A 26,237-nucleotide genomic window follows, 5' to 3' on the forward strand; every position below is an offset into this window, starting at 1 on the left:
ATAGCCTGTAAAATTATTTTAATCAGTATTAATTGCATGAAGAAATGCTCATCATCAGACTTAGTGGAACATATTTAACCGTGTCCAAACAGAACAAGTGATGTATGAATGACAGAAGGAAACAACCAAACAACAAAAACACATTGCAGTGCATTAACAATCAAAGTAAACCTAAAGTGATTACGTTTAATAAATAATTACGTACAAAGAATTCATTTCTACATTTATAAACAAGTGAGAGGAAAACCAACAAATGATCAAGACATCACCGGCCACTGTTTGCTTTTTTTATTATTCCAAATAAGTTACAAACAAATCCCTAGTATAGAAGTGTACTTAGTACCAAAACAATATAGGATTCGCTGCGGTCACATAGGTGTGTGGCTATATCATATGTAAGTATATTACACGTGCATATGTTACACATACATATATACACACACCTACATGTATGAAAGCACATATATACATACAGTACAACTCACAGTCACATCATGCAGTCACACACGTAGACGCCGAGGTCTAAACTTAATGCTACGAGTTATTTTCATGTTTCTCCCACCAACAGAAACGACGTGGACACTCAAGTTTGGAAGGAAACTGGAAACTATCTTTCACGCGATACCACAGATGTCCGGATCCTTTCCTTGCAGCATATTGCAAAGTAGTGCTTTTTTTTGTTTTTGTTTGTTTTAGATAGGCGTGAACACCTTTGAGACAAAAAGTGAAGTGTTGAAAATCAAAGCAGCTCTTAGGGACAAGACTATATACAGCAGAGACGTTGTTATTTCAAGTCCATGATTAGTGACAAAGAAGCAAAACCTAACCCTAGAAAAAAGACATCAGAAGACACCATAATATATGGAAAAGGTGCACCAGTAAGACCTTTGGCCCTGGCTTGAATTAGGCTCTTGCACAGGAACATAAATACAAGCCATGGCCCTTTCACACTGTTCATGAAGACCCAATCTTGAGCACACATATCAAAATGACAATAGAGCACAGCTCGACCTGCAGAATAAGTAGTTAATGCGATATAAAAAGTTGGAGTTTACATACCGGTGTTTATAGAGTGTGATGCTGACATTGTGTCAGGCCGAGTGACTGCAGAGCTCGAAATAAAAACAGAGGCATCTGTTTAAGACTGAACTGGCAACACAGTGCAGCATCACACTCAGGAAGAGTGGGTTGACTGAAGCATATCGGCCACTAAAAACCGACGTGGCATGAGTGGGATATCAAACCATTTATGCAACGTCTGTGAAACTGCACGGTCCAGTATCAAAAAACCCAGCCTCACGTGCAGATGGAGAGATGAGCTGTCCACTAATCCTTTGCCACTTTCACTGTTTTCTTTACTTTTTTCAAAAGCACCATATATTTGAGAAAGTTCGCAAACTGTATCAGTGTGAAAAGGTCACTGCTTGTTCTTAGAAGAGAGAAATCAGAAGAATTTGGCCTGAGACCCGAGCTAATGTGACTCAGTCAGATCCTGAAAATGGTATGTACAAAATAGCCCGAAGGTCCACGTGGTCAAAATACTGCTACCTTCAGTTCACTTTCACTTTAGGCACTGCTTGCTTTTTGAATTTAAGCATTATGTTTGCCACCTAATGGCTTGAGTTTTTTTCCCGTCCTGTGTGGAAAGTAAAAGTGAACTAAATTTGGAAGATGCTGAGGAAGAAGAGTGTCTGAAGGCTGGATTTCCTTCCTGTATCCGGCTTTTACACAAAGGACAAACTGATGAGGTTATTTTCAAAGCCTGGGCTTTTCTTTTGGAGGAATGTCAATATTACTCAATGAATAACATTAGTCTGTTTTTGGAAGGAAGGAGCCCTCTTTATCTTTAAGAGCAATACAGAGTCTCAACATTTCGACTAAAGGCTGCAATTTGTTTTCAGGAACACTTAATTTTGTTATAAACACAGAAATTTGGCCAAAATGTATACAATCAAACTCTGTATTGCACCTTAGCTGCATCCTCTCCCCTTAAAACAGCAAATAAGATATTTTTCCACAGTGTTTACGTACAGAGAACAGTATTATTTAACAGTGCTGAAGCCATACTGATTATCAATAAAGTTAAAGTTAAACACATCACACTGTCACTCCAGCTCTTGCAGTGAGTCTAACTTGAGTCCAGGTGGTGTGTTTGCTTTACACTGATTTACAGTTATCCCTCAGTCCTGCAGTGTAGTCTGGCTAGTCCCCTGTGAGTAAGTCAAAGTACATCAAATATATCTGAGTTCTGTCTTTGCTTAGAGTCTCAGCTGAAACCTGTATATTCCTGTAAAAAAAACACGAATTGCATAATGGATTCAGGCACCGTTCAAGTCCCCAAAAAGTCCTTTGCACATGCTGAAGATTGTATATACCAAAATCTGTAAAAATATATTGAAAAAAAACAAACGCCATTGATTCCTGGTCTGGTTGTATGGGTAAAGTACAGTAATCGTGACGTGAGCCGTATTGTGTGTTTGGTCCTTCGGAGACGAGCTATGGCAACAGACAACAAAAAGACTCAAGTTAAAGATTTTACACGTACACACACTTTCACAGTCTCTCTGCTTTTTTGTATAAATGTCATGCATCATTTTTAGTGGTTTGAAAACTTAAGATTTCTATTTAGGTTCCAGACATGAGATTTTTACCTGAAAGCAGAGATCAATAGCGTGATCTAGAGAGGAGAGAGAAGGCTGTCTGTGAGAAGGAAGCTCTTTTGCGACATAGTAAAGTATTTGGGTTAGGTTAGATAACCAGGGAGTTAAAACCCATCATTAAACATGATTAAATTAAGAGGTTTTCTTTTTATAAACTACTACAAACCAAATATGATTGTTGTACTGTGCAGTCAGACAGGACCTACAGGTACAAGCTCTAACACAAAAGAAACAACAGTTAGGTTTGCTGCCGTGTGGGGGCCTTCCTTCGTTCAATGTAAATTTGAAGCTTGTCAACAGGCGTTTTACGTCAATTTGTTTTACTTATATCAAAATAAAGTCTTTGTCTGCCTCCTCCCCAGAGTCTGAGGACTTCTTGCCTGCTGCTTTGTCCTTGTCTGAGTTTGCGCTTTGGTCCTTGGTCTTGGAGGAGCTGTGATCTTCAGAGTTGGTGCTGAGAGAGCTGGATCGCTGAACAGAGTCCAACACAGATCTCACTGGTGGAGATAAAAGGAGAAGAAATAATGAAGCAAGAAAGAGAAGAAAACTTAAAACAATAATAAGAATAACAGTTTTAGCTGTTTATTGTTTAGTGACTAACCCACAAGGACTGATGGCTGCTTATTTTCACCTCGGTTCTCTTTCTATATTATGGTTATTTTTGAACAGTAGGATAATGGAAAAAATAACCATGTTTGCTGCTGTAATAATGATATTATTAAGTTATAAGATGCAGAAGCATAGTTAGCTTCTTTAGCCATAATTCTACACTGGCGACAGACCATTGTGACTGTGCATTTTGAATAGTAAGATTCAGTACTATGGCATATGATTGGATGAGAGGTCATATGACTGCTTTCAACTTCTTTCAGTTATTTTATAGGAAAAAAAACCCCAAAATAAAACATAAATGAGGGCACAAGCAATGGATTTTTTCATCTTTTTTTTTTTTTTTTAAGCTCTGTGATCCCACAGGAATGAAAGAAGTGGCTTTCCATATGTGCCATTAAAAAAGGAGAGAAAATTGCAATATTTTAAATATTCTCAACGGCAGCCCTACACTCAGTTAATAATACATAAACTCACTTTAAGGGTTGAGATCAATGCTTTCCACAGTTTGTTGGCTTTGATCCCGTCTTTGTAGTTTCAGCATATTTCAGGAGCTGTACTTTTTATCTAAAAACAATCTCACTCCAAACTCAAACCACTTTTTCTGAGTGGCAGCCTGCATGAAGTTGATTTTTCTTGCTTATTGTGATCATTATGTTGAGTCAAAATGGCAACTTTTTGCTTTTGAAATCTTGCAAAATTACATTTAAAAAAAAAAAAAATTTACTAGTGGTTTTACTTTGCACTACATTGACCAGCAGATCACGCTGACAACTGTAGTGCCTGGAGCGAGGCCTGGGATCCCAGATGAGATCCGGAGGAAAGTGCAGAGTTTCGGAGGCGGAGCTGTTGAGTGATCATCATGGGGAATGTGAGGTGTTTGGACAGTAATATGGGCAAGTTCAGTGAGATGACTGAGACCAGGGGGAAGACGGTTTGTAGTCTGATGTGGTGACATGAGATGCTGCCCCACTCACGCTTACTGGACCACAGTGGCTTCAGGCTTCTGGTGAACTGGGACTTTAATCTGAGCAGAAGTTAACATTGCTGTCTAAAGGTAGTTTGAATAAACACACTGTGTGGATTCCTCCATCAGGAACAGATAACAACCAAATAACAACAGGGACTACATTGCAGCTCCTTCTTGTATCATATTTAGATTCAAATTAATGACTTCTTTATGTGGCTATTAAACTGAGCTCCTCCTTTAGGTAACTCTGGAACCTTTCAGAGTTATTTCGTTCTGTGATATTGCATTTCATTTACTTTTTTCATATAAAGTTGAATTTACAATCATCATAAGGAATATAAAGGCAGTGCTTTAAGTTTTAAATGTTGGGATCTAACCAATATTCATGTTTGAAACGAAAACTTTTGTCAAAGGTCACTTGAAGATTGGCGACTGGACCAGGGTTTCAAATACAAACTCTCACAGTAATAATAATGTATACATGTTACATAATAGATAGTAGATCAAAGGCAGTGAGAGCCTTGTGAGAGCTGTGACCTGAATCTGTCAGTGTCACATCTGTCATTTCGTAGAAAATACAGCAGCAGCCTCCACGGCACGATAGCAAATACGAGACCGCAGGGGAAGCAAACACTGTGTCGGATCCTGACAGCGAGATCAAACATCCACCAGTCTGTCCAACTTCACGAGGAGACAAAAAAGTAACAGCTGATGTATTTATAAGGGGATGACTGACAGTTCACTGCATTTTCAGTGAGGCTCAAAATCTATTTTCTTTAATGTGTTAACATGAACAAAATAGGAGAAACGTACCTTCCTGAGTGGTTTTGTTGGTGGAGACTCCGTCCTTGCCTTTTTCCGATAGCACCCTCTTCAGTGTTGGAGGAAGAACTGTGGCTTTATGAGACACACCGCCACTGCTGGTGGAATCTGAGCTCTCATCTATGTGAAGAAAAAACGAAGCAAGAGAAAACAATCTTTAAGCATTAAGTATGAATACATAGCTAACAAAATAAAACATGCATCGCACATTTTAGTTTGAAAAGAAAAAAAATCACTGTAACAGAAATCACCAGAGTTTGACAGTACCTATGCTCCTGCTGCTATTCGTGGTCCTCGGCTTCTGCGGGATTGTAGGTCGAGCAGCCAGAGCAGGCTTTGCTCCCTGTGGCACCGGTGGTTTGGGACTTACTGGTCCTCCTGGGGAACTCGAGGAAGACGTAGCTCTGACACGAGGAGCTGGCTCGGGCTTAGTCTCACCGCGTGGTGAGGTCTTCTCTGGAGAAGCAGGGTCGGGCTTACTAACAGAACCACCGGGAGACCTGCTTTCTGGAGTGGTGGGTTGAGGCTTGGCTGTTTTACACGTGTAACAATGAAAAAGAAAAATCAGATTTTTATTGTTTTATTGTACTGGAAATATCAACTTTCTCCTCTAAACTTTCAGGTATATGAAGAAGAAAAAAGCTCACCTGTTGTATTGCTGTCAGGTCTGTCAGGGCTGGAAGACTAGAGCAGACGAAAAAAACCCAAACAAACACTGGATCACTACACAAAACAGCTGAATAGTTTTCGATCATGCTCAAGTGCACAGATGCAATTGTAGTTTTTCAGTTTCAACCATACACACACCAGGAAGCCAACCAGAAGCGGCGTACAGCAGGAGAAGCTTTAGTGCTACTGAGACAAGGTACAAGACCCAGAAACCTCCGAATGTTGCAAATACCACAAACTTTTAGTTTAATCCCTGGTGTTGCCACACTAATTCTTCCACCTTTGAATCAAAATACAATTTTTTCCATTTTCTCTTTTTTCCTTTTCTATTTTTAATACACACCAGGGGAAATAAATATGTCACAGTGGAGAAAACAGACGGACGTGTGGGAAATGAGAGCAGTTGTATGGCTGGGAAATCTATGTAGGTAGAATATTCACAGCACTTATGTCGTGCTGTGAGTCATGACAGAAAAAACTCAAATCTGCCTTCTTTTTCATCTTAATTTTGTAATTTTACTTGATTTCATGCTTCCATCAATTCAACTTTGCACTTGTTTCCATTCCTGCTACTCTCACCTTGCCCTGTGGCAGAGAGAGGCTTGTTTGTGTTTTTATGTCAACATGTTGTCAGGTGCTGTGAGCAGCCTGAGGTCATCGGGGTCCTTGCATGCCTTTGATTTTCGATGCTTCTTATTTTACACATCCTCCCAGCGGGGACGTCACACTTAGTGACTGTTGAATAAAGGAGCTTTGACAAGCGGAAGCTCATAACCTAGAGTGCTTTGACTCCAAATATGCTCTTTTTAAAAAAGCAACACCAGCAAGGGTGTACTGGGATATCGTTGATTGACTGATCAGGATCCCCTGAACTTATTAAAACTACAGTTTATGGGTATCTTATTTTTCCATTTGTCTGCTAAATAAGACTTGTTTTAAATAAACTTAAATAACACAATATTAGAAAAAATAAACTGCTGTATTATTTTCACAAGCTAAGAACAACCCACTTGCATCTAATACCAAAACTGATGCCACGTAAGGGCCCCAACCAACTACAGAGCAATAATTAGCCACAAGGACGAATTGTTTTACATTCAAAAACAAAAACAAGTAAAAAAATTCTCACTGCTCGAATATGAAAGAAGAAAAAAAAAGTAGGCTGTGTTTTGAAGAAATGAGGGTATACCAAGAGGAAGGAGAAAAAATAAAAGCTGTGAAAATGGCCCCTGGCGAGACAAATAGGAAATCCACTAAATGAAGTGTGACAGGACAGGAAAGTCCCATTAAAAAAAAAATATCCATCTTCTTTTATTGCGTCGCTTATTAAGGCAATATCTTTAGCTCAACTTCAGAGACTGGGCTTGAACCCAGGGTGGAGTGAGTCGTGACGAGTGTCAGGGGTGAGGGTGAGAAGGAGGTGAAGGGGTAAGAGGAGGAGGAGGAAGGGCATCTGAATCGAAGGCCTTTTTAATCCAAATACAGAAAAAATTAAATAAAATGTGTGTGCATGTGTGTATACATTTATAGACAAACAATTAGCACAGACGATGACTTTAATTCCTGGAATGTGTAAATATATTTTAACGCATTTTGATCCCTGTGCGCTTCTCTACCCATTTAAAAGCCCAAACATATGAATCAACTTTAAACCGCTTCATTATATCACCAATCAAAGAAATAAGTAGAGCAGTAGCTATGTGGTTCCACTGGCAGGATGTTTGCAGGATTAGTTCGGCATGTTTATGTGTGTGACTGCTCTGTAATACATTCTTTACTCAAAGACTTTTTACTCACTAAATTAAGCTTGTATATGTGCGACAGAACTGCAGAGTTTAAGTCTTTTTGGATTTGTCTCGAGTCTTTGTCTTCATCTTTGAAACAGAGCCATCATACATATTGCTGTGCCCCATTTTCATTTACTTTGTGTGGTTTCTTTGTTTTTAAATGGCATCACTTTACCTTGTATGCTCTCCTTTCGTGCTTGGCTTTCATCTCTGCTAGGAGCCCGCTGCCCATCATCTGCACACCAGGATACCGCTTGCCTCCCTGAGGACTCCCCCTGCCATCTGAACCCTCCCAGGGTTCGTCCATGGAGTCTGGTGTCCTCAGCTCCTCTGAGCGGTCTGAGCTGCTGCTGTAGTCTGTGGGCTGTGAGCGGCTGGAGGCGTCTCTGTGGTGGAGACGGAAATGTTGTCAAAAAAGCTGGGAGTGGTTACAGAGGAATATAAAAAAATATATATAATCCTGCTTTAGTCTTCATCTTCACCTCGACTTCGGCTCAGGTGCCGGGCTCTTAACTGCAACCTTCGGTGAGGAAGGCTCCTCTGGGATGACGGATGCCTGTGCAGAGGGTGATGGACCCGAGGATGTTAAAGTGGCCTGGATTTTCTCAGACTTATCCAGTTTGTCTGATTTATCCGATTTAGAGGATCGTTTGATGAGATTTAGAAATCCTCCTTTCTTTTTCTTCTCGCCATCTTGAGATTCTGAACTCTTCAGGGAACGCCTGAGAAAAGACGCGACGGACAAAGGGACACACGAGAGAAAGACTTAATAAGAGAGAAGTATTAGAAACGACAAGATGAAGCCCATTTCAACTTATGTATTCAGTGGATAAAAACATAAAGAGACAAGAGTACAGTCCTTACTTGGAATCCATCTTGGTGACTTTTTTAGAGAAGAACTCATCTACACCCTCATCCACCCTTCCCATGAGGCCGTTCTGTTCCCCATCTTGAGATGGAGTGCTGCTGATTTGCTGAAAGAAAAAAGATTTTCTGGACCATCAGACAAAAAGCAGATCAACTGGACTGGACTATATCTAAAGAGGTCTTGTAAGCTCACTAATGCCTTGAAGTAAACTTGAGAAACCCATCTTGATCACTCACTGGTACTTTGCTGGAATGTGTCTTTTTGTTCCTCCGAGGTCGGAGTTTGGTGAAGTGCTGGAGCTTTTTTTCCTCCTCAGATGGAAGCTCCACCATCACACCTGTGGGACATGGCTCCAGTCTGGGCAGCACCATAGATGGAGTGGATGGAGTGTGAGATGAAGTTGAAGTGTCCTCCACATGGATCGGGACATCTTCTAGGGCTTTGTCCAGGTCAAACTCCATCTCTGTAGATTTGTAATTTTAGAGGATCAAATACAGAGAAATAAAAAATAAAACCCCATCATGTCAACTTCTTATCAAAGTTATTACAGTTAAAACTACAAACTGAAAAACTCAAACTAGATATGAAAAAAGATTTTAACTATAATAAAAAAAATGAAAACTAGACTTTATGAAACGTTAACAAAATGAAATGATTTTGGGAACTTGGAAAATTGTCTTTAAAAAAAGGAACAAACAAAGAAAGTTAACATGACTTAGCTGATGAGGGTTTATTGGACATATTTGAAACTTTGCGTCTATTTTTCTAAATATTTTCCTAAATCTTGCCTCTGGCATGTGTCCTCTATAACTAAACTAAAACTAACACAAATTTAAGTAAAACTAAAGATTTTCAACCAATAAAAACTAAACAAGAAATAAAAATCACAAAAGGTCAACAAAAAAATTAACCCAACTACAAAACTAGAATTATTCTGCCTTGTATAGCCTAAAGCAGCAAGACGGTATGATAAACTCAGAAATATGAAGTACTAACCAAAGGCACGAGACACTGGTCGCAGCATCCTGCTGTGGATGCTCTTCCTTTTGGATTTCGGAGTCATCTGCAGGAGGAAAAGTTACACTTGTAGCAACTGTGAACTAAAATGAAAACTTTATTTTCTATAAGTGACGAGTGGATGAGTGCTGAAGATTTTAAAACCACATAAGCAACAACTGTGTGCACGTACAAAAAGAGTGAACAAAAGAACAAACAGCATATCTGTCATAACGTGACACAACTGAGCCGTTAACATAATGTTTTCCACATCTTATATTTCTAATTCCTTAACGTTGAAACTCAATAACAGATATTATAGCTTCCTGTGTTTAACCGTCAAGCTTATGAAGAGATAAAAATTAATATTGGGCAGAACTGAGTTCAGCTTATTGCTGCAGCCCTCCACAACAATCCCAGAGTCTTATGTGGCCCTTTAATAAATCTGTTGTCCACCTCTTCTCCGAAGTCTTGACTGCTGCTTTTATTTACTCGTATCTCAGTGCCACAAGATGATATCGGATCTCCAGTAGCCAAATGTATATTTAATTTCGAACATATTTTAAAGAAAATAACAATAATGTAGCTCAGTTTTCTTTAGACTTGGAGCTCATACTCTTAGTTAACAAACCAAAGTATCAACTGGTTAATCTGCCAAATCTCTAGAATTTTAAAGGGGTTTGAAATGTTATCTTTATTATTTATCCTTAAACACAGTGGCAGAATGAGGGAAGCTCTACTGCTTCTTTTTAAGGAAACACTCTTCATACATCAAATTGTAAAAGAACCCAGTGAGGACTGTACAGCAGGCATGCACAGGGGAGAGTGAGGGACAAGGAAAAGAACAGTGAGAGCAAAGAAAAGTGGACAGAAACGAGAATCGAGCGAGGCAGTCCACTATTACTTACACTGGTGCAGCACAGAATCTCCATGGAGCGAAGGAGGAAAAGAGAAGAAGGAAAAGAGGAAAAGATTGAAGAGAAAGGGAGACAACACGGAGTAAGGCTTAACGAAGAACAAGCGAGGAAAATGAAAGAAAGCAGGGGAGGAAGGAGAGGGAGGCAGGGGAAAGATTTAAGAAGAAGAAGAAAAAAACGTGGAGATAACTATGGAACCAGAGGAAGACACACAGGACAGGAGGACTTGCTGCTTTTTCCCCACAGCAGACTTCACCAACACTTTTCTGCCAGATGATTACAGTTATCATCTTTGTTTTGCCAACAGAAAAAACGGACACTGCTAAATATTTCACCTCTTAACTCGAGGCCTATAAAAGACTGTTTTCACTTGCTTCTGTTCCAGTTTGACTGGGAGAAATAATATATATTGCACTGCTGGTAGTGATCTCCAGCCTAGTTTTGTAGCCTTTCTACACTATTTACTCACCTGCATTAAAAATGAGCCAATAACAGCCGAGAGCGCTGTTAGCATTTTGGCAAAAGTTTTTCAGTCTGTGCTAAAATTAACGATGGTCAATGTAAAGATGATGAGAACTAATTTTTTAGGTAGAGGTTAAATTTAAGGCAGGTGTATTTGTGAGCTACAGCTAACTGTGAGCAAGAACCACTGCCTCCCTTTGCTTAGGTAGGTCAGCCGTTAATTCTAATTAAACACACACACCCTCACCTGTTTCCCACCATAACCTACCATACATGTTTCCAAATCCTCGAGCCTCTCAGCCTCCAGTATCTCGGCCGATGCCCTTTTTGGAATCTTTTCCTCCGGCACATCCAGGTCCACCGACTCCTGCTGCACCAAGGGGCGACCTCGGCGTACCAGATGATCCGCCTGAGACGACCGGTGACAAGAAAAACAATGAGACAGCGTGCAAGAGAGACAAAAGATGTAAAGAGAAGAAGGAAAGTTGTTGAAAGGCAAGCAAAGAGAAGGGGTGAAGAGTCAGGATGAGACAAGATCTATAGGGGAGAAAATACTAAATAATTTTAAATCAACATTTACTTTCCCCCCTCTAGCCATTGTTAATTAATGAATACAAAACAGTCGATTCTAATCTTACCAGCACGTGCTGTGATGTGGAAAGAGCCTCCAAAATCTCATCGACGATGCGATCGGACAGAAAGGACGCTAGACTCAGCTTCACCTCACTGCCACGGAGAGAGAAGGTGAGGTGAGCTGTAAGGTCACAACAGACTTAAATGCTTAAACTATGAAGCCTCCAAACACACCTGATCTTGTTGATGATATCTACCCCAGACTGCTCCAGGAGGGTTTTGCTAACAAAGCTTTTAGGTACAACCATCCGAGCTGAGCTGGCCTTCATCAGCTCTACTCGAAGATTACTCTTCTTCATCACATGAGGACACAGAGACTCTGCTGCATCCACCATGGTCTCCAATAGCGTCTAAAGAGACAGCAGGGAGGAAAAGGATGTAATGATGGATCTGATTAAATCACTAGATGACAGGCTGTCACACTGATCTCATGAGCCTACATTTAAAATGCAATTTTACAGACTTTACTAATATATGAACGTTAAGGCCCAACCTGCAGCTGTTGGTCCATGACAGCAGTCACCTCCCCGGCCATAGACTCCAGTTTCTCCTGAATTGGACCTACTGAAGTACTGTTCACCTCCTCTCTGGAAGCTGATCCGAGGTGGTAGAGGTTGGGAAGCAGCTAAAAACACGACAGGAAGGCACACAAGGATAAACATGGGCAGTTCAATATGGCTGATTCAATTTTTGCTCTAAATTTTGAAAAAGAAACATCTCGATATCACTGGAACAATATAAACTATCCACACTGTATTACTAAATTCATTATAGACGTCTAAATTCAAATGGAACATATAGAATATAATAAAACACTGACAGTAAGATAGAGTTTGCGTATGTGTGTCAATATATTAGTACAGGGCAGCCATGTTTCCTAATGCCGTGAAGTGGATAACAGTCATTATCACTTTGTCATGGCACCTGTTGGTGGGTGGGCTATATTAGTGTGAAGGTGGACTTTTTGTCCCTTTAAAGTTGATGTATTAGGAACAGGAAAAATGGGCAAGCTAAAAGATTTGAGCAAGTTGGATGAGGGCCAAACTGTGATGGCTAGACGACTGCGTCAGAGCTCCTGTGGGCTATTCTCAGGCTGCAGTGGTCATTTATTATCAAAAGTGGTCCAAGGAGGGAACAGCAGTGGGCATCCAAGGCTCACTCATGCACAAACGTGCTCTTCACAGAAAAGGACGGATCGTGTGGTTTAAACCAACAGACTGTAGCTCAGATTGGGGACCCATTGAATGCAAAAGGGGGACCAGCACAATACTGGTCATAATGTTATGCCTGCTATGTGCCTATAGCTGACAAATACACCTTAAAATCTTTTATGACGCAGGATACTTGGTGAATTTGAAAATGTGGGTTTGTTTTGAAGACTTCTTTTGTACATTATTTAAGACAAACATACCCTAGATAATTTTTTGTCTTCCAGTAAGAAAAAAACTAACAAAAAAAGTAGAATTAATACAATGATTTAGAACAAATGTAGGAAGAACATTTAAATCTATTACATAAAAGAATATATATGATTCTGACAGGCTTCACTGTGGTCTGGACTTCTGCACACTGAAAGTAAGCATGGGCATTGCAGATTTACTGGTACAAACCATGACTTGTATATCCATCGATAATCCAGTGTTTACAGTACAAATAATGCTTCTCCTCTTGATGCTTTTGTGCTTTTTGAAACAGAAATACTTTTGGAAGCATCTTTGGCAGCCCACTTTTTGTCCCCTTTTCATTTTTTAACTGAATGGTCACAGCATGTAAAGATTAACTGAATGTTTTATTAATATTTTATCTCAAGCTTTTTGGTTTTAATGTCGAAAGCACTTTTATTAGAATATCTGATTCCAGCTTTTATCAAATCTGTTCTTAGAGACTTCAGTGTACAGTTACAGTGTTCAGCAAAAGTGCAGGTTTAGGATATTGAAGAAGGGCCAGTCTATCCTGGCTGATCTTAGCCTTCTCTTATCAAAGGACGTCCAGTTGCTTCCGTCTGGTTTCAGAAACTGTACGTGAAGGACAAATAGACTCAAGAACTCCTTTGTCCCAGCTGCCGTTGATCTTTTGAATATCTTCTTAATTGTAATTTTACATACTGTAGCGATTTTGTGTATCTACTGACTATTTACTGCTTGATGTTTGTGTGTTTTCTGCTGACTGTACAACAAATTGCCCCTTTGGTGATAATAAAGAATCCTTGACCCCTTCAGCTGTCTCCTCACCGTTTTTGAATTCCTGGCATCTTTGATGAGGCTCTCCGCTGACCTGACATCCTCCAAGATGACGTCCGTCTCAGAGTTCCTCAGAGAGTTCAGGTGGTCCTGGACTTTAACACAAATCCTGTCAATCATCTGGAAAACAAAAACAACAAGCAATGACTGTTTTTGTGTGTCATACAACATGTAAAATGCTCAAAAGAGGAGTTTCCAGACTCAATTTAGTATAACTTGGGGCAAAGACACTCAGTGTTATATCACTACACCAACATATTTAATATTAAATAGTAACTCAAGTTCACAGCAGAAGAGTTTAAGTTTCTTGGGGTCGCAATAATCGCCGTCTCCATTCACTCACTCACCTGCTGTGTGGTTGTGGTTACGATGCCCTGCTGAAGCCGATAAGCCTGTTCCTGAAGATATTTTCTCGTTTCGTGGTTCCTGTACAAATACGTTTCAATCTATGGAGCAAAAACAAAGCTGATGTCATGACAGTACACGTAAAATAAAAGATTAAAATTAAAATCAGTGTCAGTTTATTCAGTATGTTTTTCTTCACTGATGCCATTGCAGTCAGCATGTTTTAAAGACTAAAAGTCTCTAAAAGACGGGAACCAGAGGGAGTTCTTCATGTACCTTTAGTAAGGCATCCTCAGTTTTCTCAGGGCTCGCCTTTAGAGCCTGGGAGGCATCGATGATGGGGAGGGGCATGAAACGAATGGTGAAGTTCCTAATGGATTTTTTTTTTTTTTTTTAAAACAGACGAAAAACAAAATGAAGAAGAAGCAAAGTGATGTATTTAGAGACACATTGTGCATTGTAGCAGTGAAACATTATTGGATTAAACTGGTACTCCTGGGTAGGTCACTGATCTCTAAGTGAGAATCACACACATTATTTACATTCACATTAAGATTGGAGAGATGACGGGGCAGACATGTAAGGCAGAAAAACAAAGACAAAAAAAGCACATATACAGTACTACAATTCTACATTGTAGATACAAACTGAAGACAAGAAATATATAAATCAAGATATATGGAATTATGTAGCAAAGAAAAAAATAATAAATAACTCTAAATATGTCTTATATTTTAGATTCCTCAAAGTAGCCACCCTTTGCTTTGTTGACAGTGCTGCAAACCCTTGGCCTTCTCTAAGTGGTGCCAGGGTTCATGGCCTGGCCTCCACAGTCACCTGATTTAATCCCAATCGAGATGGTTTGGGATGAGATGGACTGCAGTAAAGGCAAAAGGGCCAACAAGTGCTCAGCATCTCTGGGAACTGCTTCTGGACCATTTCAGATGACGACCTCATGAAGCTCATCGACAAAATGCCAAGTAGGGCTGTTCGATATAACGATATATATCGGATGACGATACAAAAACGTCTATCGTTTCATTTTATGCTATCGTTTGTTTCGTGGTGTCGCAAAATAAACTCCATCCATCCATCTTCATCCGCTTTATCCGGGGCCGGGTCGCGGGGGCAGCAGCCTAAGCAAAGAGGCCCAGACCTCCCTCTCCCCAGCCACCTCCTCCAGCTCATCCGGGGGAACACCAAGGCGTTCCCAGGCCAGCCGAGAGATATAATCTCTCCAGCGTGTCCTGGGTCTGCCCCGGGGCCTCCTCCCGGTGGGACATGCCTGGAACACCTCACCCAGGAGGCGCCCAGGGGGCATCCTTACCAGATGCCCAAACCACCTCAGCTGGCTCCTTTCGATGTGGAGAAGCAGCGGCTCTACTCTGAGCCCCTCCCGGATGGCCGCACTTCTCACCCTATCTCTAAGGGAGATGCCAGCCACCCTTCGGAGGAAGCTCATTTCCGCCGCTTGTATCCGCGATCTCGTCCTTTCGGTCACTACCCACAGCTCGTGGCCATAGGTGAGGGTAGGGACGTAGATCGACCGGTAAATTGAGAGCTTCGCTTTTACACTCAGCTCCCTCTTCACCACGACGGACCGGTGCAGCGTCTGCATTACTGCAGCTGCAGCCCCAATCCGTCTGTCGATCTCCGGCTCCCTTCTCCCATCACTCGCGAACAAGACCCCGAGATACTTGAACTCCTCCACTTGGGGCAGGACCTCATCCCCGACCCGGAGTGGGCACTCCACCCTTTTCCGGCTGAGAACCATGGCCTCAGATTTGGAGGTGCTGATCCTCATTCCCGCTGCTTCACACTCGGCTGCGAACCGCTCCAGTGCGAGCTGGAGGCCCTCACCCGATGAAGCCAACAGAACCACATCATCCGCAAAAATCAGAGATGAGATCCTGAGGCCACCAAAGCGAAAGCCCTCCGCCACTTGGCTGCGCCTAGAAATCCTGTCCATAAAAATTATGAACAGAACCGGTGACAAAGGGCAGCCCTGGCGGAGCCCATCACCCACCGGGAACGAGTCCGACTTATTGCCGGCAATGCGAACCAAGCTCTTGCAACGGTTGTATAGGGATCGAATGGCCCGTAGCAATGGGCCAGACACCCCATACTCCCGCAACACCTCCCACAGGACACCCCGAGGGACACGGTCGAATGCCTTCTCCAAGTCCACAAAACACATGTAGACTGGTTGGGCAAACTCCCATGCACCCTCAATTATCCTCGAGAGGATGAAGAGCTGGTCCAGTGTTCCGCGACCAGGACGAAAACCGCATTGTTCCTCCTGCATCAGAGGTTCGACTAGCGGACGAACTCTCCTTTCCAGCACCCTGGCATAGACTTTCCCGGGGAGGCTGAGGAGTGTGATCCCCCTGTAGTTGGAACACACCCTCCGGTCCCCCTTCTTAAAGATGGGGACCACCACCCCGGTCTGCCAATCCACGGGTACTGCCCCTGATCTCCACGCAACATTGCAGAGGCGTGTCAGCCAGGACAGCCCTACAACGTCCAGAGCCTTCAGGAACTCGGGGCGGACCTCATCAACACCAGGGGCTCTGCCACCAAGGAGTTGTTTAACTGCCTCAGTGACCTCGCCCCCAGAAATTGGCGGGTCATTCCCCTCATCCCCAGACTCTGCTTCCTCCTTGGAAGACGCGTCAGTGGGATTAAGGAGGTCCTCGAAGTATTCCTTCCACCGCCTGACAATTTTCTCAGTCGACGTCAGCAGCGCTCCGCCAGCACTATACACAGTGCAGGTAGAGCACCGCTTTCCCCTCCTGAGACGCCTGACGGTTTGCCAGAACCTCTTCGAGGCAGTCCGAAAGTCTTTTTCCATGGCCTTTCCGAACTCCTCCCACACCCAAGTTTTTGCTTCAGCCACTGCCCGAGCCACATTCCGCTTGGCCTGTCGATACCTGTTGGCTGCCTCCGGAGTCCCACAGGCTAACCAAGCCCGATAGTACTCCTTCTTCAGCCTGGTGGCTCCCTTCACCTCTGGTGTCCACCATTTGGTTCGGGGATTACCACCACGGCAGGCACCAACCACCTTGCGGCCGCAGCTCAATGCAGCAGCTTCGGCAATGGAGGCGCTGAACATGGTCCATTCGGACTCAATGTCCCCCGCCTCCCTCGGAATGCTGTTGAAGCTCTGCCGGAGGTGTGCGTTGAAGATCTCGCGGACTGGGGCCTCTGCTAGTCGTTCCCAGCACACCCTCACTACGCGTTTAGGTGCACCAGGTCTGTCCAGCGTCCTCCCCCGCCACCTGATCCAACTCACCACCAGGTGGTGATCAGTTGACAGCTCAGCCCCTCTCTTTACCCGAGTGTCCAGAACATATGGTCGCAGGTCTGGTGATACGATTACAAAATCGATCATCGACCTACGGCCTAGAGCGTCCTGGTGCCACGTGCACTTATGGACACTCTTATGTTCGAACAAGGTGTTCGTTATGGCCAAACTGTGATTAGCACAGAAGTCCAATAACAAAGCACCGCTCGGGTTCAGATCAGGGAGGCCGTTCCTCCCAATCACGCCCCTCCAGGTCTCGCTGTCGTTACCCACGTGAGCATTGAAGTCTCCCAGCAGGACAACAGAGTCTCCAGGTGGAGCACCTTCCAGCACCCCCCCCCAGGGACTCTAAGAAGGCTGGGTACTCCGAACTGCCACTCGGCGCATAAGCGCAGATGACAGTCAGGACCCGTTCCCCGACCCTAAGGCGCAGGGAACAAACCCTCTCGTCCACCGGGAAAAACCCCAACGTACCGGCAGCAAGCCGAGGGGATATTAGAATACCCACCCCAGCCCGCCGCCTCTCACCAGGGGCAACTCCAGACTGAGACAGAGTCCAGCCCCTCTCCAGGAGACTGGTTCCAGAGCCCAAGCCGTGCGTAGAGGTGAGCCCGACTATATCTAGCCGGTACCTCTCAACCTCACGCACTAACTCAGGCTCCTTCCCCACCAGAGAGGTGACATTCCATGTCCCTATTGCCAGTCTTGGCAGCCGGGGGTCAGTCCGCCAGGGCCTCCGCTCCTGGCCGCCACCCGGCACACAATGCACCCGCAAAATAAACTGTTTACGGCAATATTTTTTCATCGTTTTGATGGTCACTGTAGTGGCTATATTAATTTCCTAAAGTTCTCTCTTTCTCTTATATTCTATATAACCACACTACGGACGGACAAGCGCCTGTTTTTATGGGTTGTCGTTAGCAACAACGACGGTAAAACCATGGCATGTTCCACGTAAACCTTTCACAATAAAGCTCAAGATCCTGTTGAGACTTTTCAAAATAAACGGAATCACATGAAAAAGTATTATTGATGGATGAGAAGCAAAAAAAGAGCCGTCAGGTGCTAAAAAATAAACCTTAGACTCAAACGTTAGAACAGGCTTTTCCCCGCAGCACGCTGTGTAATAAATACTCACAAAGAAAACGACAGGCGTTACAACTTATGTCTAAAAATGTGTGGTTTCATGCATCAGTTAAAACACTCGACTCCAGATACACGACGCCCAGCTGGAAACACTTCACCTACCCGAGATTCACAGAATTTACAGAAGATATTAAATTTTTTGTGATTTATATCGTTTTCGGACGATAGATGTTTTATATCCGGATATGAGATTTTGGTCATATCGCACAGCCCTAATGCCAAGAGTGTACAAGGCAGTAAACAACGCAAAGGATGGATATTTTGAAGAATCTAAAATATAACACATTTTGAGTTATTTCTCACTTTTTTGTTTACTACATAATTCTATATGTGTTAATTCATTGTTTTCATGCCTTCAGTGAGAATCTACAATGTAAACAGTCATGAAAATAAAAGAAAACCATTGAATGAGAAAGTGTGGCTAAACTTTTGACTGGTAGTGTATAAACCTGTTGTGATATGAAGGTAAAGCAAAGGGATTAGAATAATTTTTAACCTCAAAGGCTGAATGAATGATTGTTATTCATTCAGATTGTTATGTGTGCTCTCCTTCCTCACGTCTTGACCAGACAGATCTACTCTGAACAATTTCTATAAATCACTGAGACCCGTGGATAGCTTTTATATGCTGGGGATTGTGGGAGACTTTGAATACTCCATCTGTCTGTTATGTTGCAGTATTGAATATCTGGAGAAAAAAAACTTTAAAGAATGCATGGTACACAGGAGGAAAATGGTGAATTGAGCAAAGGAAACAAAGACACGCGATGCTGCACTGCTGAACCGAACGGAGATCAGAAACAAGAAATTGTTTTTTCAATAATACAACACAGAGACTCGGAGGGGAAATGAAGATATGTGCTGCTGGGAGAATATGACAAAGAGAGAGGAGATGAAAAAGAGGAAAGAGGTGGATGAACCTACACATCCCAGAAGCAAAATTATTCACACGCACAAACATCCAGATCCACAATCAGAAGGCACGGTAAACAAAATCTGATTTGTCTGGCTTTGACTTCTACTTTTTTGTGTCTTAATGTATCACGCTTTCTTTCCCTCAGCACACTTTCATGTCATTGTGTCTCTGTAGTATTCCCTGCGTGTGTCAGTCTCTCCTCTCTGCGCCTTCCTTCCTCTTATCTTTTCTTCCTGTCTAAACAAACCTCAGACTTTCCTTCTGCTCTGCACAAAGAAAAAACACCATCTGGGCTGCAAAAGCTAACTACACATCCGTTCCTTCAGCAGTTTTAATGTTATACACAAAAGCATGCACGGTGTAAAAACAGAAAGAAAAAAAGGCATTATAGAAGCACTATACATTTAAAGATTTAATTTTGAATAGACAACACTAAACCACGCACTCACATATACAAGCATGGACGGCATTACTTACTTTTCCAGAGCGGCTGCTACATCCTGCAGACCCTGAGGGCTGGTGTTGTTCTTATCCCAGATCACAGTCCTGCTCAAAACAAGCACACAGTATGACGCGAACAGAGGAAGCCATTAATTCTCAAAGATAATTTACAAGATTTTACTTGCTATCTTCTGATTACCCATAGACATTAAAGAACATTTGTAGGGATTTAATAAAGAAAAAAAGGGGGAAAAAAAAGAAAAGGGCGATAAAATAGTGGTTTGAATATTTAACTGCACAGTGGCAAAATCTGTGTCAAAACAATACACAATAGTATAAGATATGGACTGTTGAATACAAATAACTGTACAATAATTTGTATATAGGGCTTTGTAAATAGTGTAGCCTATTTTAGTTACTGCATTATTAATACAGCAGTAATTACACAGGTTTATTAATCCTAGAACACCAATGTCAGGTGATTTTCACCCACGCGATGAATAAATACCACTTTGTGGTTATTTCCAGGGGAATTCATGTAGTCAAAAAAATAAATAAATAAATAAATTATAGTCATTTGGTCATTTTTCCTCCATGACAAAATGTCATTGATGCAGGGAGATCGTGCCCCCAAGTTTTACATGTGCCAGGAATGGGTGGCCCTAGAAGTGAGGACATTCCCAATTCCATTGTCCTTTTCTACGGAGCCCTTGACATGACATGGTCCAAAAAATAAATAAATTGTGGCCACAAAATGCTACTTCGTGGGCACAAAATGGGTATAACATGCCCACAAAACACTATTTCGAGGGCATGAAATAGGTATAACGTGCCCACGAAATGCTAATTTGTGGAAATGCTAAAACTCATTCATACTGTCTCTGTCCATGGTGTATAGGTGTAGCCTAATCTTATGCTACACAGCTGTCCAGGAATTGTATCAATATGATGTGCGCACGTTATCTATTTCGTTGCCACAAATGCGTAATTCGTTGCCACGTTATACCCATTTCGTGCCCTCAAAATAGTATTTCGTGGGCATGTTATACTATTTCGATGGGACGAAGTAGTATTTTGTGGCCACAATTTGTTTATTGTTTGGACCATGTCATCAGAGGGACTCCGTACTTTTCAGTTTTTTAAGGAATTTTGTTGTTAATAATTCCCTAATTTTCCACTAAATTTAGAGCCTTTTTATATGGTACCCCCATGATACCTTTATTTATTTTATGAGATCCTGAATAAGGAGGAATAAGAGAAAAGTACATATGTTTCATCGGGTATATCATGTTACTGATCGTGTTACAAAACTGCACATTAGTCTTCTAGGGTTAATGTGGATCTATATCCAGCTCCATATCTTTATTATTAGATGCTACTAAACAAGTTTTGCATAAATCACAGTTTGTTTGCTTTTATACTGGAACTCTTAGAAGCCCCTCAGCTTATGAAACAAGCAGTTTTAAAGCTTTGAGCCCTGCACAGCTACCTGAGTTTGGAGTTGATCTGTAACGCCTTAGCCAGCATTTTGGCCCCCATGTCACCCATTGCATTCCCACTGATGTCAAGCCTTGTGAGCGTGGAGTTGCTGCCCAAAGCATTGAGAACGATGGTGAGATCACTCTTGAGCCTGGAGTCTGCTAGAGACAGAGAGGTGAGGGGCTGGGAAGGGCAGGATTTAACAGGGACAAAAGGTGTGTGTGGGGACAAGAGAGGGTAAAGGTGATTAGAGTGGGTACATATTATGAATATAAAGGGAGAAATGCATTCAAAATCACTAATACAGGACAGTAAACATGTCAACATGTGTGGCCCTCAAGTAGTATTTGATATGTTTTGGCATTGCTGGAAAGCATTCAAAAGGAACTCCTTTGATTTTAGTGATTTTGACCTGTTTCAACCTCGACCTGCATTCCAGAGCTTAGTCACTGTTACAATAAATAATTCGCATCACTTTATTACAGTTTAATTAATAATGTTTCCATTGGCCCACCCTATGATCTTTGGACATGACAGAAACTTGATAAAACTCTCAGGTTTTTTCATAAACAAGAAAAATGAAACAGATTTGAATTCTGCAAACTTCATTTAATCCCTACAGTTTCAGCTTATCTCAACTTTCAAAATAATAAATGTAGAGTGCATATCCTGTAAAAATAGTAACTAAGAAGTGTACTGGATACCCTTTCTTTGAATTCAATTTTATTGAGTTTATAAATAAATATCCAGCTGTAGTCACGTCAAGGCCTGCACGCATGCTCATTCCATGAACAACAACACACATACAAGAGACCTATTGTTGGATGGGAAAGGTTTCATTATTTCTTTTAATAACTGATCTTGGCAACGAAATTAACATGTCTCATGGTTTCCTGTGTTGGGAACGAGCTCTAAATATAGAGAGCTTTAAACAGAGCAAACTAACAGTTAATGGGCTCACAAAGCGAACGGGGCGGCACAGCTAAGGCAGTTTGTTCTGACATGGAGGATTTCCTTTTAATAAAACTCAGAAGGCATATTCATGGGATAAATTTAGAGATAATGACTATAAATTGCAGTGTGTGTGTGTGGTGATGACCGTGTGAAAGGCCAGTGTCAACATGGTTATTCAAGCAGAGGATTACTTGATTAGAGCTTCTCTGGGGAAGCACAGAATTAATTACAGCCTTCATCCGCTCGTGTTTCACTAAAAACATTTAATACAAACAAAAAATATAAATAGAGAAGTTTATACTGGAATAGCCATGGAAGAAAAGTCTTGCTTAACTTCTGTAAATACGAAACAAGATTGAAATCTCTGCGTTTCCGCAAATAAAAACTGGCTTAAACATGTTCTCTGATCACAAAAGAAAGCAGGACACAATTAAGATGCAAGTACACCAATAAGTGCAGGCAAAGGGAAGTATATAATTACAGTATCAGTATGCTGTGCTTACAAAAGTAATTACTAGTGGCATCCCTTTCTACGCTTGAAAAACAAAAAGGGAAAAAAGGACTGGGCGACTGAAGCCTAAGAGATGCAAATAGTGGCTTCATAGCAATAGTTCATCAATAAATTGGTGAACTATGTTGATTAAAACAGGGATTTCCCCAATTTTGTACCCATAATGCCAAGTTAAGCTAGGCAGTTGTTGGATATTTACCATACAAATTATTTTAATGACATATTTATACTGAGTTTGCATGACCAGTTGAAAATCTGCAGTGTGCAATGACAAGGGTTAAAAATTTGAGACCAACTTGCATAATTTCCATGTGGAACTGTGTCTTGATTGATCAGTGTAGCAAAACATTCAACATAACCGTCCACTGGTGAGGTCAGTGGTCAGCTGGAGCGCAGCTGGTGGAGATTCAGGGACTTGCTCTAGCCCCTGGCTGCCTTTCTATGATATCTGTATTTAAGATGCTGTCACATGGTTGCTGACCACACAGAGAGAGAAATGGAAAAACTCACCGACTCCTCCTCCTGAATCAGGTGAACCAAGCTGTCCAACACTGGAGCGAGATTTCTAAGTAGACAGAAGAAAAAGTATACAAACAAAAAATAATTTAAAATTACTTCTTCAGGCTAGTGACATTGTGTCAAACCTTTTACATATCTGGTTGTTCACCTTCACAGCATACTAATTAGTAGACAAACAGTTGCTAAGAGGAAAAGCCAGACTTCAATTTAAACTCAACCCTTGCCTAATTTCTTGATTGTTTGTAATGTTTTATTCCCAGAATCAAGTCAGGATATAGAGCAAAACTCAATCCCGGCCTTCCCTTTGACTTCAGCGCAAGCTCCAAGCTGTGCACAACAGCTCAACACCATCTCCTCCTTTGCTGCATCCTTACTTGGATTTGATGTTGTTGAAGTTCTTGCCCAGAGAGAGGTGTCTGATGGACCGGTTCTTGGCCAACCAAACAAGCAGAGTGGACAACTCTGAGTCTAATCCTGAAAATAAAAGGTATATGTTGTACTGTAATACACCTCTGCTTTGAGATTAGTAAATACAGATTACAATAAGCATGATCACCAGCATCTCACCGTTGTCAGAGATATCCAGGCTGGAGATGTTTGGGATCTCAGCAATACAACCTTCAAGGATCTGAGATCCTCCAGACCGCAGCTGAAAGCACAGGAAAACAAACTGTGGTAATATGTTCATTTTACTGCCGAGCATCTGCTGAAATGAGAAATTTCACAAACAAATCCTGCACAGTGACTGGAAAATATGAACACAAAAGGTCACAGTACTTCCACAAAGGATTGAATGCTTCATAAAACATTCAACTATATATTCAAGTACACAACAAAAATATAAGCTTCTGTGCACCTCCTAAAATTCCCTTTATTACAAAATGCAAAACATCTGCATAGGATTATTTCAAGTAACGTACATCCAATTTACTATGACTTAATGCACATTGTTTAAAATAGCTGCACAGATCATTCAGAGCAACTGTAGCTTTTAATTAATGCAAAATGTTGAGGGGAAAAAAGCTCCACTAAGCATGAGATCAGCAGGAGAAAAAAAAAGCCAAACGTGCACATGAAAAAAGGAAGAATGACGTGTTGATTATTAAGAGTGAGCACATTAGTACTTACACAATGGCCAAGCTTACAGAAGCATTAGAGGGAGAGAACAGCATGTCAAAAGCAAGCCAGCGATTACCAACAACAAAACACACAGATGCTTAATGAGCATTCTTCTGGCCACACACTCACTTATCAAAGACACGCATTTGCACATGCAACACACTCAGCGGGGAGTCCTTATTTTGCATGCTGCGATCGCACTCAGACAACAGATTCTGTCCGCCCCCACCAAACGGTTCATTAAGGCATCGAAAAGGGACGCTTGCGTCATTTCCCCCCAAAAAAGCTTTGCTTTGGGAAGGTTTCTGTGGGGATCTGGATTCAGATTTCCTGGATAATTTGTTATTAGTTATCTTTAGCGATCAGGATAAATCTGCAGACAGCTGTCTTTTCTGTTTTTTGAGCAGGGGAAGGTGAAGGCTGATGTGTGTGTTTGAGAGTTACGGCAGAACAACTACAGCTGGAAACTGACCCCACATCCCAAATCCCCAACTCAAACTTCACCCTTCCCTCTCACTGTTCCTCTCTCCGCCTTTTATCCCTCCCTGTTGTCTGCCAAGTACTCCATTATGCAGCCTCTTTGCAGCATCACTAGCCTGTCAAATGGTTTTTGAGTGGATCCTAAAAAGCCGATTGCATTGGACGAGTATCATCTTTTTGTGCTTTTTTTTAGTAGTATTAAAAAAAGCACTCTTAAATGATAGCTTGGAAGCACACTTACAGAAACAAAACTACAGCTAAATATGACTTGTCTCATTGGTTAGTAAATAAATGTCTATTTAAATAATAAATATATTATTTTTGCAAATGTGCTACTTGCCCTGCACGCACTTCACTCTCTGCGTCTTACCTCACAGCAGCTGAGGTCTAGAGAGACATCCTTCACACTTGGGTTACTGGCCAGACCAAGTAGGAGTGCTCTACAGTAATGACATTATTTCCAGTTAAAAATACATATTTATAATTCAAAACATGAAAAATTAGATAATTTTAAAAGTAAGGAGAAAGTAAGACCAGAAGGCCTTCATTCAAATTCTGTATTTTTTATATAATTCATGCAATACTACTTTCAGTGAAAACAATAAACTCAATGTAGTCATTGTAGGGCTGACGAGACAAGCGGCATTTAAATGGTATCTATGCTTCAAAATGGGCACTGAGAATTTGGAAGGACGCCCTCAGACACATTAAAAGTGAATGAATCGCCGTCTCACTTCACAGCCTCTGGTGGCAGCTTGGTTCCTGACACGTTGATGGAGGTGAGAGATGCGGCACTACTGAAGAAATGCTTGAAGGACGGGGGCACGTCTTTGCCTTTCCTACAGAAACAAAAAGAGAATAAGGATGAAATAACGACACTACATAGAGTCAACATCGGATAGAATTTCACTAAGTTTACAAGCTTGTTTCCTCGCTTTTTTGTGGTACCATCAAAAGGATCAGTAATGCAGAAGACATTCATGAAAACATTAAGAGTGTACTACTCTAAAATCTCATGACCCACTTTATCTGTTGTTTCAGATAAGGAGTTGTAGCTCTACCAATCAAGCAGCACAGATGGGTCCCACATATACTGCAACTCTTAGTTGGAAGTGCTTAGTTGCTCAGCTCTTCCTTACACTTCACTAGCCTCCATCTTCTTCCACATGCTATAGTCAGGTCCTCTTTACCTTACTCTGCTTACCCAATCCTCACTCCCCTCCACCCTCCACCTCTTCTTTTGATAAAGTCCTCGACTCCTTTGAGACACTCACCCATCTGCCAGTCACAAAATCTCAACAATCAAGTGCCAATTCACAGAATTTGAACTCACATAGATGTGATGACACTTGACTACCAGCAGGTGTCACACATCAACATACAGACCCTT

The 26,237-nt window shown here is 41.7% G+C and overlaps 1 protein-coding gene across 1 annotated transcript in view; it reads right to left on the reverse strand.

Moving 5' to 3' along the window:
* Window positions 1-9: 9 nt before the first annotated feature.
* LOC102776204 (F-actin-uncapping protein LRRC16A-like) overlaps window positions 10-26,237 on the reverse strand; it is a 76,937-nt gene continuing 50,709 nt past the window's right edge. Inside the window, exons 16-38 of the mRNA XM_087848013.1 lie at window positions 25,582-25,686; window positions 25,218-25,287; window positions 23,816-23,897; window positions 23,623-23,722; window positions 23,240-23,294; window positions 21,275-21,447; window positions 19,822-19,890; window positions 14,255-14,348; window positions 13,981-14,079; window positions 13,625-13,753; window positions 11,887-12,018; window positions 11,568-11,743; window positions 11,399-11,486; window positions 11,029-11,169; window positions 9,382-9,448; window positions 8,622-8,848; window positions 8,382-8,491; window positions 8,000-8,239; window positions 7,693-7,903; window positions 5,709-5,745; window positions 5,329-5,592; window positions 5,053-5,181; window positions 10-3,157 (exon numbers count right to left, since the gene is read on the reverse strand). Coding sequence (XP_087704139.1) covers window positions 2,985-3,157; window positions 5,053-5,181; window positions 5,329-5,592; window positions 5,709-5,745; window positions 7,693-7,903; window positions 8,000-8,239; window positions 8,382-8,491; window positions 8,622-8,848; window positions 9,382-9,448; window positions 11,029-11,169; window positions 11,399-11,486; window positions 11,568-11,743; window positions 11,887-12,018; window positions 13,625-13,753; window positions 13,981-14,079; window positions 14,255-14,348; window positions 19,822-19,890; window positions 21,275-21,447; window positions 23,240-23,294; window positions 23,623-23,722; window positions 23,816-23,897; window positions 25,218-25,287; window positions 25,582-25,686 — 2,971 coding nt within the window. The 3' untranslated portion in view covers window positions 10-2,984. The remainder of the gene's footprint in view (window positions 3,158-5,052; window positions 5,182-5,328; window positions 5,593-5,708; window positions 5,746-7,692; window positions 7,904-7,999; window positions 8,240-8,381; window positions 8,492-8,621; window positions 8,849-9,381; window positions 9,449-11,028; window positions 11,170-11,398; window positions 11,487-11,567; window positions 11,744-11,886; window positions 12,019-13,624; window positions 13,754-13,980; window positions 14,080-14,254; window positions 14,349-19,821; window positions 19,891-21,274; window positions 21,448-23,239; window positions 23,295-23,622; window positions 23,723-23,815; window positions 23,898-25,217; window positions 25,288-25,581; window positions 25,687-26,237) is intronic.

The sequence above is a fragment of the Neolamprologus brichardi genome, chromosome 11 (genome assembly GCF_056152115.1).
Source record: "Neolamprologus brichardi isolate AB-2024 chromosome 11, ASM5615211v1, whole genome shotgun sequence".
Classification (NCBI taxonomy): domain Eukaryota; kingdom Metazoa; phylum Chordata; class Actinopteri; order Cichliformes; family Cichlidae; genus Neolamprologus; species Neolamprologus brichardi.